At 47.3% G+C, this 13,673-nt stretch overlaps 1 protein-coding gene across 1 annotated transcript in view; it reads right to left on the bottom strand.

The window, feature by feature from the left end:
• The window catches only part of LOC130575370 (estradiol 17-beta-dehydrogenase 11-like), a 16,484-nt gene extending 4,109 nt beyond the window's left edge, over positions 1-12,375 (bottom strand). Inside the window, exons 1-2 of the mRNA XM_057369213.1 lie at positions 12,156-12,375; positions 11,421-11,552 (exon numbers count right to left, since the gene is read on the bottom strand). Coding sequence (XP_057225196.1) covers positions 11,421-11,453 — 33 coding nt within the window. The 5' untranslated portion in view covers positions 11,454-11,552; positions 12,156-12,375. The remainder of the gene's footprint in view (positions 1-11,420; positions 11,553-12,155) is intronic.
• Positions 12,376-13,673: the final 1,298 nt, after the last annotated feature.

The following is a 13,673-nucleotide window of genomic DNA, read 5'->3' as shown; positions in this document are numbered from 1 at the left end:
CGTTTGCTGCAGTCCACCACAAAGGTTTGAACAGTGGCTCCCAGCTTCTGGCATTCTGCTGCCGTCTCCTCAACGCCGTGCTGGAAGAGGCAAAGAGAAACACACCCATGCACAGCTGTCCCCTGGCCATGGCAGAGCAGSCAGAGGAGGAARGTGTCCCAGGATTGAGCAACCACTGCCAGCCCCAGAACAKYTCATGTCAACCAAAGGAAAGAGCTGTAGGTGGGGTCACTGAGAGTATAGATATTCCAGCTGTAAAATTTGGACCCATGTAGAGTGACTACCAGAAAGGAAATCATAGAATCATGGCATGGTTTGGGTTGGAAGGGACTTTAGAGATTATATAGTTCCAACCCCCCTATACGATGTGCAGGGACACCAGACCAAGTTGCTCAGAGCTCCATCCAATCCAGCCTTGGGAACAGTTACAGGGATGGGGCATCTGTAACTTCTGTGGGCAACCTTTTTCAGTACCTCACCATCCTTACAGTACAGGATTTATTCCTAATATCTGATCTAAACCCCCTCTCTTTCAGTCTGACACCATTTACCCCTGCCCTGCCACTATATGCTCTTGTAAATACTCTCCATCTTTTTGTAAGCCCCTTTCATATACTGGAAGGCCACAATTAGGTCACTCTAAAGCCATCTGTTTTCCAGGCCGAACAATCCCAATTCTCTCAGCCTTAAGAATGTGGCAACGAGAGTGAGTTTGGCTTGGTAAGGCACACGTAGCAGCAGCAAGAGGGCACATGGTGCCTATCACAGCACAGCAGGCAGCACTGTGAATGTGAGCAGAGCTCGTACAACACAGGCCCGGCTGACACCCAGAGATATGGAGAGTGGCTCTATGTGCTTCTGTATTCACAGGCTGGGTGTGAGGAGAGAGGTGCCCATTCACAGTTTYATTCCATCTGGCTGAGAAGGAGCAGCCTCGCAGTGCTCTGCTTTGCACTGGTCGCTAGGAAGGCGTTGATAACACACCCAAGTTTTTGGCTGCTGCTGAGCAGTGCTGGCACAGCATCAACATTGTGTTCTCAACATTCCCTGTTCCATCAGTAGGGCCTGGGAGGGGACACAGTTAGGCAATTAGGACAGCCGAGCAAAACTGACCAAAGGGATATTTCATGTCATACAATTACAGCTCAGGTACAAAAGCTAAGAAAAGGAGAAAGTAAAGGGCAGGCRTCTTGCTATTCACAATGTCTGCCTTCCGGAGCAATTGTTTCCCAGCACGTGGGCCAGCATCACTTGCTGATAGGAAGTAGAGAATAAAAACTATGTTTTCTCTTTGCTTGGGTGCACGAACTTTCAGTTTTACTTTAGCAAACTGCTTTATCTCGACCTACGAGTCACCATTTTCCATGTTATTTCTTTTCCCCAGTCCATCTGAGAAGAGGGAGCAATAGAGCAGCTTCGTGGACAACTGGTGTGCAGCCAAGGTCAACCCACCACAACAGTGCACAATGCAGACAGGCTTTCCTCAGAGAATGACACTTGACACGYAGGGAATAGAAGCTTCCCTGTGTCATGATATCAGCTCACTAAGCCGGGGCAGAAGTGACTGTGCTGTTGCTTTGTCCCCAGGTGCCAGAAGGCTGTGCCAGTGGGGCGCTGTGCCAGCCCAGGCAGCGGTTCCAACAGCAGCTTGCCTGAGCACTTCTTTCCCTCTCGCAGGGGCTCTGCCGGGGGCTGCCTGCTCCCTCCCGAGTAGCACCGAGTGACAGTGGGACCAGAGCCCCACATCCTCCGCTCCAAGTGCGGCCAAACCCTCTCCTGGCGCTCAGCATCCCAGAGACAGGGGCGAGCGGGAGCGATGGGAGCGGCTGGAAGGAGGCGATSGGGGYGCAATCTGGRRMTGCCCTTAAATCTCCCGTGGCCTCGGAGCTGCCGGAGTGAGGACACGAGTGTGCCATTACCTTATTGATGTCCCACAGAACCAGCCTGCTCTGGCGCTTGGCGAACTCCAAGGCGGTSGCTCTGCCGACGCCATGGCCAGCGCCCGTGATGAGCACCAGCTCCCCGCTAAGAGACTTTCTCCTCACAGGCACGAACAGCTTCACAAAAGCCTCCAGGTAGGAGTAGAGGAGCGTGACGAAGAACACGAGCACCTCCAGAAACAGATTCATTGTTCTCGCGGAGCTCTTTTGAGGACAGAACTGAACTTTAATCTCTTTTGAGGGTTCGTGGGTTGTTGATTTACCCGCAGCCGCTCTCCGCACCCGTCCCGTTCGCTCCCGCAGGATCCACCCCCGGGGGGGGGCGGGAGCCCTGGGTGGCTGCTCCGCCCAGCTGTCCCCCCCTGAGCTCCTGGTGTCGCTGTGCTGCTGTCCCTGTGCTGCTGTCCCTTTGCTAGCCTGGGTGAGCGGTGTGGAGGGGCTGCAGTCCGGACTCCCATTTTTCCTAGCAGGAACGTGTTCCTCCTGCAGCTGACAGGAYGTGCGGGGCGTGGGTACAGAAAGGTGGCTTTTAGGGCATTTTCTGCCTTCTTGGCTGAGGGAAACACAGATGGYAGAGGTGTTCAAACCCCTCAGTGTTTTGCCCTTGGTTGTGATCCTGCCAAATGGCATCCGTCAGTCTCCCCAAGTGTTCATTCTCTGCTTTCTTTGTCCCTGCACAGGTGACAGTGCCTTGCTGTCCTTCTCTAAGGTCCTTGTGTCAAGGAAGCAGCAAAACATGTTCTTGTTTGTCATTTGCTGCAGGTGGGGGCAGAAGTGGCAATAAAATTGTTCACCCACTTACCAACAAAAGCATCTTGAAGTTCCCTTCAAGTCTGTATTGTAATTCTTTTCAAATCCTGCTTTTTGACTGTGCAGTCACTCAGTGCCATGAGGTCCTTGAGCAGTTTTCTTCATGGTTCTTCCCTCCATTGCATATCTGTACATTGTCAGCAGATTTTGCCMCCCAGCATCCTCTTCCAGGTCATTTAAGGAAAGCTAAATGAGACAAATCCCTTCAACTTCTGGAACTACACAAGTGAGCTCTTGCTTCACTGTTTTTCTTATCATGTCTTTTATCTAGTTATCTATACTCAGACCTTCCATCTCATACTATGCCTGCTTAGTTTCCATAAATGGAAAAGGGCATTGAATTGCACAAATTGAGTTCTTTTTATCTAAATGAGTCTAAATCACAAAACTCACTTTGGACTCACTTGTATGTAATAGAGCATTCAGAACCTTAATCAGAACAGGTTATAGGAAATAGGAGAAAAGTACTTTCAGGTGTCTCTTCTGGCTCTATCAATGTAATTGCATGGSCTTTCCTGGAAACGGTTGCTGACCCTACTCCTTTGCTCTTCAGTTAGAAAACCAGATGTATCACAGTCATGTCCATCATTTCATTTAAGGATATTTTTTAGCTGCTTGGGGAACTGACCAAAATCGGTGTCCGGATAAGATTAGTTTTTGACAAATACTGTTTTTGTCCTGGTGGCTTGGCTGCAGCTCACCTTGTCAATGAGAGACTGGGTCAATTCCAGCACAGAGATTCTGATTAGGCGCTTCCTACTTTTCTCTTGGAATTTCATCTTCTGCTTAATTAAAACATCAGYATTTGTGCCAGAGCCCAATTGCACAGCTCAGCGGTGCTGTCATTTTCCTGGCACAGGGYTCCAGTCAGTGCTGGGGCCAAGGCAGAGGAGGCAGGGAGGGCATGGAAGCACTGACTGTGAGACACATCTCAGCAGCAGGCAGAGCACGGGGCCAGAATCACTAACTTGACTTGTAACAAGTGCTAGGCCAGGATGTGAGGTACCACTCYTCATATTTGGGACTTGGCTGTATGAAACCTGCTCACACAGACCCCTGCTGGGCACCCAAGAGTGACCAGACTTTGTATTTTTAGACTTTTGGTCTCCTCACTAGGAAAGAATAGGTGGAAGTGAATATAATCAAAAAGCTAAACAGATGTGCTTTGGCTTCAAGTGTCTCGCATACTTGACAGGTCTGAAAGSGTAGCAAGAGGGCAATATGCAGCTCAAAAAGAAGCAGGGATGCAGTCCCCYACACTTTGACTTAGTTTTTWAATGGAAATGATGCCTAARTGTTCTYTAATTGRCTTATAACTTTTTTTTTTAATGTCCTGAATTGTGCGAACCCCTTCTTTTCTTTCCTGGAATCTAGCAGGAATCTTGCACTGTGAAGCTACACAAGAGCTGAAGCTGGGAAGTGTGCTTTGACATACCCTGAGTGTCCTGTTACATGAATGTTCCATGGGCAAAATGGAAAACAGTTGTGTGTTATTTAAACTGTCAACAGTGCAAACTTCTACMTGTTGYYAGCCAAGAGCAGGAGGAGCTGGRTGGTGAGGGCTCTCYCTTTTCTGAAGAACCTGTTTACAGAACAACTTGAAATGTTCAGGTGAACACGATGAATTCCGACTATGCTGAAGTTGGCAGTGTGATTACTCCTGCCTGGGATGGCTGCAAGCCAGCAAGTGCCTGCAGAGGTGGGAGTTGCACAAGTGGGTGCACAAATCCTCTGTGCTCTGGAGGGRTCTTTGACCYGTGTGTCATCAGCTGCTGCTCTCTTGGACCACAGGCCAATGACCTTCAGGGYTTTCACCYCCTGTCCCATCAGAGCAGGCTCCTGGCTTGTCATGAGGAGCTGTGCAAAGGCTCRTCTGGAGCCTTCCCCTGCACCCTCTCAGCCCTGGAACTGCCTTTCAGCCCTGSTCCCTGTGTGGGCTGCACTGCCTRGCCCCGGACCTCACTGATCCTGATGTAGCTTCCCCATGTGCCCAGGGACCTGCATCATCCCTGCAGCCTGGGCTGGTGTTTGGCAGCTGATTTGGAAACTGATCAGTTTGGAAACTGATCCTTTCAGTATTGTGGAGCTGCTCCACTGTCCTTGCCTGAACCTGATTACCACTTYGATTGCTGAGAGACATCTCTGGGTTTAAGAAAATGTATTTATTTGTAATAAGGAGTGTTGATGGTGCTAACACATAACTGATGTTGTAATCAGGTTTTACATTACAAACAAGGCTGTATTATTTCAATAAAACAAATTATTAATAATGCTCATTACAAATGCACACAAATCTGTAAGTGTTCATTAGAGCACATTTTTTTAAAATTTAAAGTTATTAAGAGATGAAACAGGCCACTCACTTTCTCTATAAATTGCTTCTTCCAAGATGTTTTTGCTTAGGGATGGGTTCAGAATAACAAATCTTCAGGCAATCCCTCTGCACTCAACTAGGCAACTGAACTGTCCCAAACAAGGGCTTTGTGGGAATTCCTGCCTGCCTCAGCACAATGAGACAGAGGTCATGACATGTACATTCAAGGCAGCCCTTCTAGAGCTGCATGTTTGCTTTGCTAACATTCCCTGTAATGCAGGTGTGTTCCTGCTCTAGGTTTGGGATATGTCTTTAGGTGTGCTTGGGAATGGTGGCCTGGAAGCACCTGCCTGAGTTCTGTCCTGAATCAAACCCACTGAACAGCACATGTTCTGTTTTCACTGGTGCCTCTGGGAAAWGAGAATCAGTTCTTCATTTCAGTGGGTGCTTCTCTGCCCAATGACTGCATCAAATGTTGGAACGGCCAGCTTCTTCAGAGTGTTCAGGGCACGTTCTGGAAACACCCTGAAAGAGACAACAACGTGAAATTAAAAGTGGGACAGAAAAATTACGGACAAAAGTGGCACTGCAGGTGAGGGGAGGGCTGGTCTGGGAGCAACATGCATGGACACACACGAGCTGAGACTGARTATTAAACTGGACATGATTTCCATAGCTCTCCTCAGTCTCTGACTAATTGAAGTCCAGTCCCAGCCTCTTAAGACAGTTCCAATGGCAGGTTATTTACGGGCAGTATGTGATACTCTGCAGCATCAAGGAAGGTTCAGTATCATACAGATGTAGGTGTGTATCACATGTTTCAAGCTCTGAAAAGCAGCTTGCCTATGGAAGAATGAGATATTAAAACTGAGGTGCAGTTCCCACTCCCAAGATTCCTTCTCAAAAGTGTTTTGTCTCTTTATCTTCCTGTCCCAAATTACTACAAAAAAGAAAAGTTATCCCAAGTGCTTTGACAGCATTAGTTTTGACTTGCCTACACTTCTGCAGACTTGTACTCTGGGCAAGCAGTCCCTGGAGTTGCAAAAAACTTAAAATCTTGTTCCCACTGTGCAGTGTTGAGTTTTGCAAACAAGATRTTACCAAGTGTTTTGTAAAATACTGCAGGAGTTAACTAAGAGTTTAACGTAGTGAATTCCAGATTTGGAATTTGAGCTCAGGTAAAAACACCACCTTATCATAGTGGCTACACTGGATGATTAGGATGTGTGAGAGGGTAAATCTTGCTTTACATCACAGAGAGCAGCAGAGCCCTTTTAAAGCAATGTTCCCAGCCTTTATGACCTCATTCTTCAGTGGTGATGTRAAGAAACAAACTGAAAAGCAGAAGGTCCTCAGCTCTTTCTGGAAAAATGCTGACTCAGAAGTCTGAACCTTGTTTCCTCAAGTAGTTAGTACTTTTGTTTCCATACTACCCATTGTTTAATTTTCCTTTGTACTTACATTTCAGAAAGCAAAGCCATGTTTAGCTGGGGTGGAACAAAAACCATTTTCTGGTTGGTCACTATTCCTTCCATCAGAGCCTCTACAACTTCTTCAACCTCCAAAATCTTCCCAAGCCTACACAGGAAAGCAAACACGTAAGGGCTGCAGTAATCAAGAGTGGTAGCAGCTGATGTAGGAGGCTTCAGAGCTRCACAAACTCAGGTAATTCAAATGCAACCATCACATGGACACTGCAGATTTTCTTTAGCCAGTAATACACACTGTTATACAGCCAGTTAGAAGAGAGGCCAAAGCTGGGGATCATGTGCAGTGCCTTGATGCAAAGAAGGAAGAACAGGAATGGAGAGTACTGAGAGTTACCTTGCACGGGGGTTTTTGACAAACCCAGTRTTTATAAAAACTGGACAAAGGCACGTTGTTTTTATTCCATCCTTTCCCATGGTAGACAGCTCCTCTGTCAGAGCTCTGTGAAATCCAACTGCAGCAAACTTGCTTGAGCTGCAGAAAGGAAAAGGGTACAAATGAGAAGGCAGAAATCCTATTTCTACCTTTCTATAACTGCAAATAGCCTTAAAAGTCATACATACTCTACAGGCTAGGAGGAAAAACCCTCCAATAATATAATCCATCGGAGAGACAGACTAAGGACCAATTCTAACTTTCCYTGTGCCAGGATGTTGTGCTGGATTAGATATTATTGCTTCTGGGAGCAATTGTGTAATGCATAGCAGATATCTCACAAAAGGCACTTTAGTTGCAAAYGGACAAATGTCAAGAATTTTTAGAAAATTGCTACTAAAGTGAATCAATCAATGGATATACCGTTTTCTCCCATGAGATAAGATTACTAGAAAGAATGCAGCTTGAATGTCTAAAAATAAGAAGGATGAGCAGGGTCAAAATGGAGACCTATTTATTGTCTCTGTTGAAATTTGTACTGTTTATTGTAGTACACAGGAGCATCTTGTATTAGTTTGGTGTGAGTTTTGAAATAGAKGAGCTTTATGCCAGCAAAACTGAGTAAAAACCTGAGGCCATGGAAATAGGTCTGGCGTTTAAATCAACTCCAAAGAMAGGAGAATCACAGAATCAGTTCATTCACTTCTACTCATTTGGCAGTGTAATCCCAGTAAAATCCCTGCCTGGGGAGTTCTCACATTGCTGACAGTGAGTGACTCTCTAAGAAGGAGTGTTCCCAGGAAAAGACTGCTCTAAAGAGTGTTCCCAGCGGAAGCTGGATTTGCCTTTATAGAAGGCTGGATGTGATGCAGAACGACAACACACAGTCTAATAGGTTTTCTGTGCATGCACCATGACTTTCCCAACATATTTCAAGTGGAAAAGTAATTTTATATCATGAAGGTAGGTCAGGGGGAAGGTCAGCAGGGTGGGCATCATGTCTGTTACAGACCACCCAACCATGCTAACAGGCAGATGGGGTGTTCTACCAGCATCTGGCAGAAGTCAGAAGTCTTGTGGTTGCCAGCCCTTGTTGTTGTGGGTGACTTCAACTTGCCAGATGTCTGCTGGAAATACAGAGAGGAAGCAGCTTAGCAGTTTCCTGGAGYGTATGGAAGACACTAGAGAAGGTGCCCTGGTAGACCTGCAGAGCAATGGTGGCTGATGTGGTGGTTGGTGGCCATCTTGGGCAGAGGGACCACGAAATGTCAGAGTTTTCAATACTGGGTAAAGTAAAGAGGGGCAGCAGAACTTACACCTTGGACTGCCAGTGGGCAGACCTTGGCCTGTTTAGGACATTGAYTGACAGWSWSWSTCCTGAAGGGCAAAGGCATCYAGGAAGGCTGGGTGTGCYTCAAAAAGGAATTGTGAAAYATTCCRGAGCMGGCTGTCCCCATGTGGTAGAAAGACAAGTTGTCAGGGAAAACACCAGCCTGGTTAAACAGAGAACTGAGGCTGGAAGTTAGGGGAAARAAGACAATCTATCCTCCCCAGAAGGTCAGATAACTTGGGATGACTATAAAGATGTTGTAAGGTCATGTAGAGAGAAGATTAGAAGGACCAAAGACCAATTAGAACTTGATTTGGCTTCTAAAGTTAAAGACAACAAAAAAGTTTCTATAAATACAGCAAAAGAAAGGTCAAGGAGAGTCTCCATTAGCTGTTGAAGGCAGAGGGTAGTGTAGTGGCAGGGAATGAGGCAAAGGCAGAGGTACTTAATACCTTCTTTGTCTCAGTCTTTAATATTGTCCAATTGTCCTCAGGATACTCAGCTCCCAGAGCTGAAAATGAGGGACAGAGAGCTGAGGGAAGGGCCCATAATCCAGGAGGGGATGGTTRGTGACCTGCTGTGCCAATTAGACACTGACAAGTCTATGAGCCCTAATGGGATCCATGTCAGAAGGAAGTGTTGAAAGAACTTGCCAAACCACTTTCAATCACCTACCAGCAGCCCTGGTTAACTGGAAAAGTTTCGTCTGCCTGGGAATTGCCAAATRTAACACCCACCTACAAGAAGGATCAGAAGGATTATCTGGGCAATTTCAGGCTTGTCAGCCTAACCTTGGTTACAGGCAAGGTTATGGAAGAAATCATCCTGACTGCCATGGCACATGCMGGACAACCAGGGAATCAAACCCAGGAAACATGGATTTATGAAAGCAAGGTCCTGCTTGACCAACCTGATCCCCTTGTATGACAAAGTGGCCCACTTAGCAGATATGGGGAAGCCTGTGGATGTGTGTATCTAAGATCTATTCAGACTTCAGTAAAATGTTTGACACCATCTGCCACAGCATGCTCTTAAAAAAAATTGGTGGGTGGRCTCTCCAATGGGTAAAAATCTGTCTGGATGGYTGGGTCCASAGAGCTGTGGYGCATRGAGATAAATCCAGTTGGCAGCTGGTCACTAATGGTGTTTGCCAGGGCTCAGCTTTGGGGCCAGTCCTGTTTAACACCTTAGCTGATGATCAGACAAGGGGATTGAATGCACCCTCAGTAATTGTAAAGAAGACACTAAACTGGCTGGAAGTGTTGATGTGCTCAAGGAATGGAAAGCTCTGCTGGAGACCTAGAGAGACTTGATCACGGGCTGAGGACACCCCTGCAGGAGGCTCAGTAAGGTGAAGGGTCAAGTCCTGCACTGGGTCACAACAACCCCATGCAATGACACAGGTTGGGAGAGGAGCAGCTTGAGAGCTGATCAGCAGAAAGGGACACCGGGGGGTGCTGGCTGACAGCAGCTGAACAYGAGCCARCAGGGTGCCCATGGGGCCAAGAAGGCCAAAGGCACCCAGGTCTGTACTGGCCCACAGGAGCAGGGAAGTGGCTGCTCCCCTGTACTCGATGAGGCCACTCCTTGAACGCTGCATTCAGGTTTGGGACCCTTGCTTTAAAAAGGACATTGAGATGCTGCAGCAYGTYCAGAGRAGGGAAACAAGGCTCATGAAGGGTCTAGAAAACATGTCTTAAGARGAATKGCTGAGGGAGCTGGGTTTGTTCAATCTGGAGAAGAGCAGGCTCAGGGGTGCCTCATGGCTCTCTACAACTCCCTGAAAGGAGGCTGCAGTGAGGAGGGGTCGGTCTCTTCTGCCAYGCCTSCAGTAAGAGGAACAGAGGAAATGGCCTCAAGCTGAGACAGGGGAAATTCAGGTGAGATATAAGAAAAAATCTTTCCAATGTTAGWGTGGTCAGGCRYTGCARGAGGTTCCTCAGGGAGGTGGTGGAGTCAMCATTCTGAAGGTGTTTAAGAGGCTTTTGGATCTGGYACTGCATRATGTGGTTTAGGGGTTACAGTGGGAACACTGGGTGGATGGTTGGACCAGATGATCTYAAAGGTCTCTTCCATCCCCAATGATTCTGTGATTCTGTTTCTATACAGTCAATACCAGAATCATAAAAGGATGAAAAGCTACTCAGGAAGGGTTTACTTGACAACACTGCAACAAATCACAGAATAACTACATTCTAAGAAGGAGAAGGGAAAAGGATACCTTTATTGCTAAGCAAAAGTCTGCATTGGTGAGGGAGAGAAAACAGGAGAATCTTTCATTAGTAGATGAGTCACATGACTATTCTTTCATACAAACATTGCTCACGATTCAGTCAGAGCTAATAACGTGTACTTTCTCACRGAGAAGATGCAATTAAAATTTTAAAATGAAGCAAACTGATTTCAAGATCACTTACCAATAAGCCACCATGAAAGGACTCACAAAATGACCTCCTGCTGAAGCCACTGTGACAATGTGTCCATAGTTGTTGTTCATCATGACTGGCAGAAAAGCTCTCGCGGTCTTGGAAGTCATTTAAACCAAGAGGCAAAAATGCAGGGGGCAGGAAGGACAAAAAGAACATTGTTTTCTTAGGCATATTCAGCACTGACCCTGAATGCCATTCACTAGGTGACCAAAGCTATCCCTAAAGCTGCGTGCTGCACAGCACCTCAGATTGCCAGAGCCACAGGGATACCTGTTCTCTGACCAGTGGTGCAGTTGGCAACCTGCTCTCCAAAGGTTTCAGGCATTGGCTGCAAACAGGAGCTGATTTTCATGTCTTTCCTTTGCTGATTTTAAAGGTTTCAGGTGTCAGCAGAAATGCTGACAGGAAGCATATCCCCCGCATGTACAATAAACCATTTTTCAACCTATGGCTTCCCTTTCCTTCTGCCACAAGCAAGCACGGCTGAAGAGCTGAAACCCTCCCACCCTGTCAGCCCCACAACAACTCTGATACACACCAGCCTGTGCTGCAGATGAGGCTGTCACTATGCAGCTCAGATCAGCAAGAGGCTATTCCAGTTTCCCAGCAGGCAGTCTACTTGGGTGCCCCTGTGCTATGCAGCTTATTTGGTAATTCACTGGTAATTCACTAAATATGCCTCCTCAGCAATGATCCCAGAAAACTGCAGCAATGGAGATGGTGGTGGCCCTTACCCACATGTGACCAAGAATGTTGACTTCAAACATCCTTTCTATCTGCTGGTCCTGAGTCGAGAGAAAGTCAGCAGCTGTAATCACACCAGCATTGTTCACCAGGATGGTCACRTCCCCAATATCCTTTTTCACCTTTTGGAGAAAAAAGAAAGGTCAAAAGTGTGTCTGTTGTTCAGGGGGAAAAAAATATGCAAGCCTGGGGAAGATAAGCCGTAATTAATCTAATTCTTAACAGTGGATATCTAATGGTGACCGAGATCATGCCAAGTTTCCAGATGTGGCAGGAACTGTGTATTAGTGCCATGAAATCTGTTAAGGATCTGATTCTCGTTTAATCACTCCCAGTATTTATTATGTTCCACACATTGTGCTCAGTTTGATCCATGTAGTCACAGTTGGGATCATGGAAGTACAGACTGTTTCGAGCCAGCTGGACCACAGCCATTACAATAAAATGTTTCAGATGTCCCCAGTGCTGTCTATGTTCCTTCAGAGACTGGAACCCTAGAGAGCAAACCTGGCAACAGGGTGGGATATGCTGGAGCCTCCCAAACAGGATGATACTGGCTGGAATCTTGGAAATGCTACAGTACTCTGTGTACCAAGAGCAGCAAGGAGTGGGGAGCTTCCAAGAGCTTGCAGGATCTGTGTACAACACCTCTTCTCTAGTTTACCGACTTTTCTAACAATCAAGTGTGCTTGGGAAAGCTCTTGGCCATGCCCCTGCTGTCCCACCTTGTCTGCAGTGCTGTAGATCTCCTCYCGTTTGCTGCAGTCCACCACAAAGGTTTGAACAGTGGCTCCCAGCTTCTGGCAYTCTGCTGCCGTCTCCTCAACGCCGTGCTGGAAGAGGCAAAGAGAAACACACCCATGCACAGCTGTCCCCTGGCCATGGCAGAGCAGCCAGAGGAGGAAAGTGTCCCAGGATTGAGCAACCACTGCCAGTCCCAGAACAGTTCATGTCAACCAAAGGAAAGAGCTSTAGSTGGGATCCTCTCTAGCTAAGAGSAAGRTATACTGGCCTTAAATTTTGGACCTGTATGTAGTGACAGCCAGAAAGGCAGGGTGACAAGAGTGAGTTTGGCTTGGTAAGGCACACTGAGCAAGGCTGCAGAAAGGGGGCACACGGTKCCTATCACAGCACAGCARGCAGCACTKTGTGAGCAGARCKCGTACAACACTGGCCTGGCTGACACCCTGAGGTATGAAAGRTGGCTCTATGTGCTTCTSTATTCACAGGCTGGGTGTGAGGAGAGAGGTGCCCTCCACAATGCACAGGGAGACTTTTCTTTCAGAATGAACTTTGAAAYACAACAGATCAGAAGCTCCCCAAAGTCATTACATCAGCTCACTAAACCAAAACAAAAGTGACTTTGTTGTAGCYCTGTCCCCAGGTGCCAGAAGGCCATATCAGTGGGAACCTGTGCAGTGAAAAGTCCCAGGTCACAAATAGCATGGGAAGCTGCCCTCTGTACCAGCTGCTATTTGATGCTGAGAGCCCCCAAGAAGGAGGCCTTGTCAAGGTGGTTGGACGGGAGCATGCTCCTAAATCCTTTGGAATCCACCACCTCCCTCGGCACTGTATTTCACTTGACTTGCTCACACCCACACTTACAATCTACTTCCCAGCACCAAAGCCAGGTGTCGCTCGCTACTTAGCATATACCTTCATCCCCCCATCCTATCCAGTGAACATGAACAATGCTCTGCTTCACTACAGCCCTCCACACATCGGGAGAGCAGTGCCATGCCTCCTCCCACCCTSCAGTGTCTGTTCTTAGCCATAATGGGTACCACGAACAGACACTGAAAATGTTCAACAGTATCTTCCCTCTTTATCCATCCTCGCGCTCAACTTCTCTTGGGGTGTATTTTTGTTTGTTTGTGATGGGCTGGGTTCTGTTTTGCAGCTTCATGAACTCCTCTGCTGACCCACTGTGTCAGAAACAGGAAGCACAGCCTCTCACCCTCCCTGTTGCACCTACACCCAGCACTTGGCCTTGATCCCTTTTGAATGCCATGCTGGTGTTTGTATCTGCCCGTCCTCTACTTCGCACAGTTTTTTTGCATTCCAGTCAAATCAACTGAAATAAAAAGCTTGAGCCAGTGTAAACATTTAGAGAGGAGCCATCTATGCGTGCAGCTGCCCAGAAGGCAGCCGGGCTYGCACACAGCCCAGCACAATGATGCTGCTGATGGGAGAACAGAGAAAACACATCTTCCAGCAAAGCACACAAAATACCTGAGGCTACA

The sequence above is a fragment of the Malurus melanocephalus genome, unplaced genomic scaffold, assembly GCF_030028575.1.
Source record: "Malurus melanocephalus ecotype Western Australia unplaced genomic scaffold, MMel_1.1 scaffold_105, whole genome shotgun sequence".
In the NCBI taxonomy this organism is placed as follows: Eukaryota; Metazoa; Chordata; class Aves; order Passeriformes; family Maluridae; genus Malurus; species Malurus melanocephalus.
Note: the sequence above shows the minus strand (reverse complement) of the source record. Positions and strands in the feature narration are given on the sequence as shown.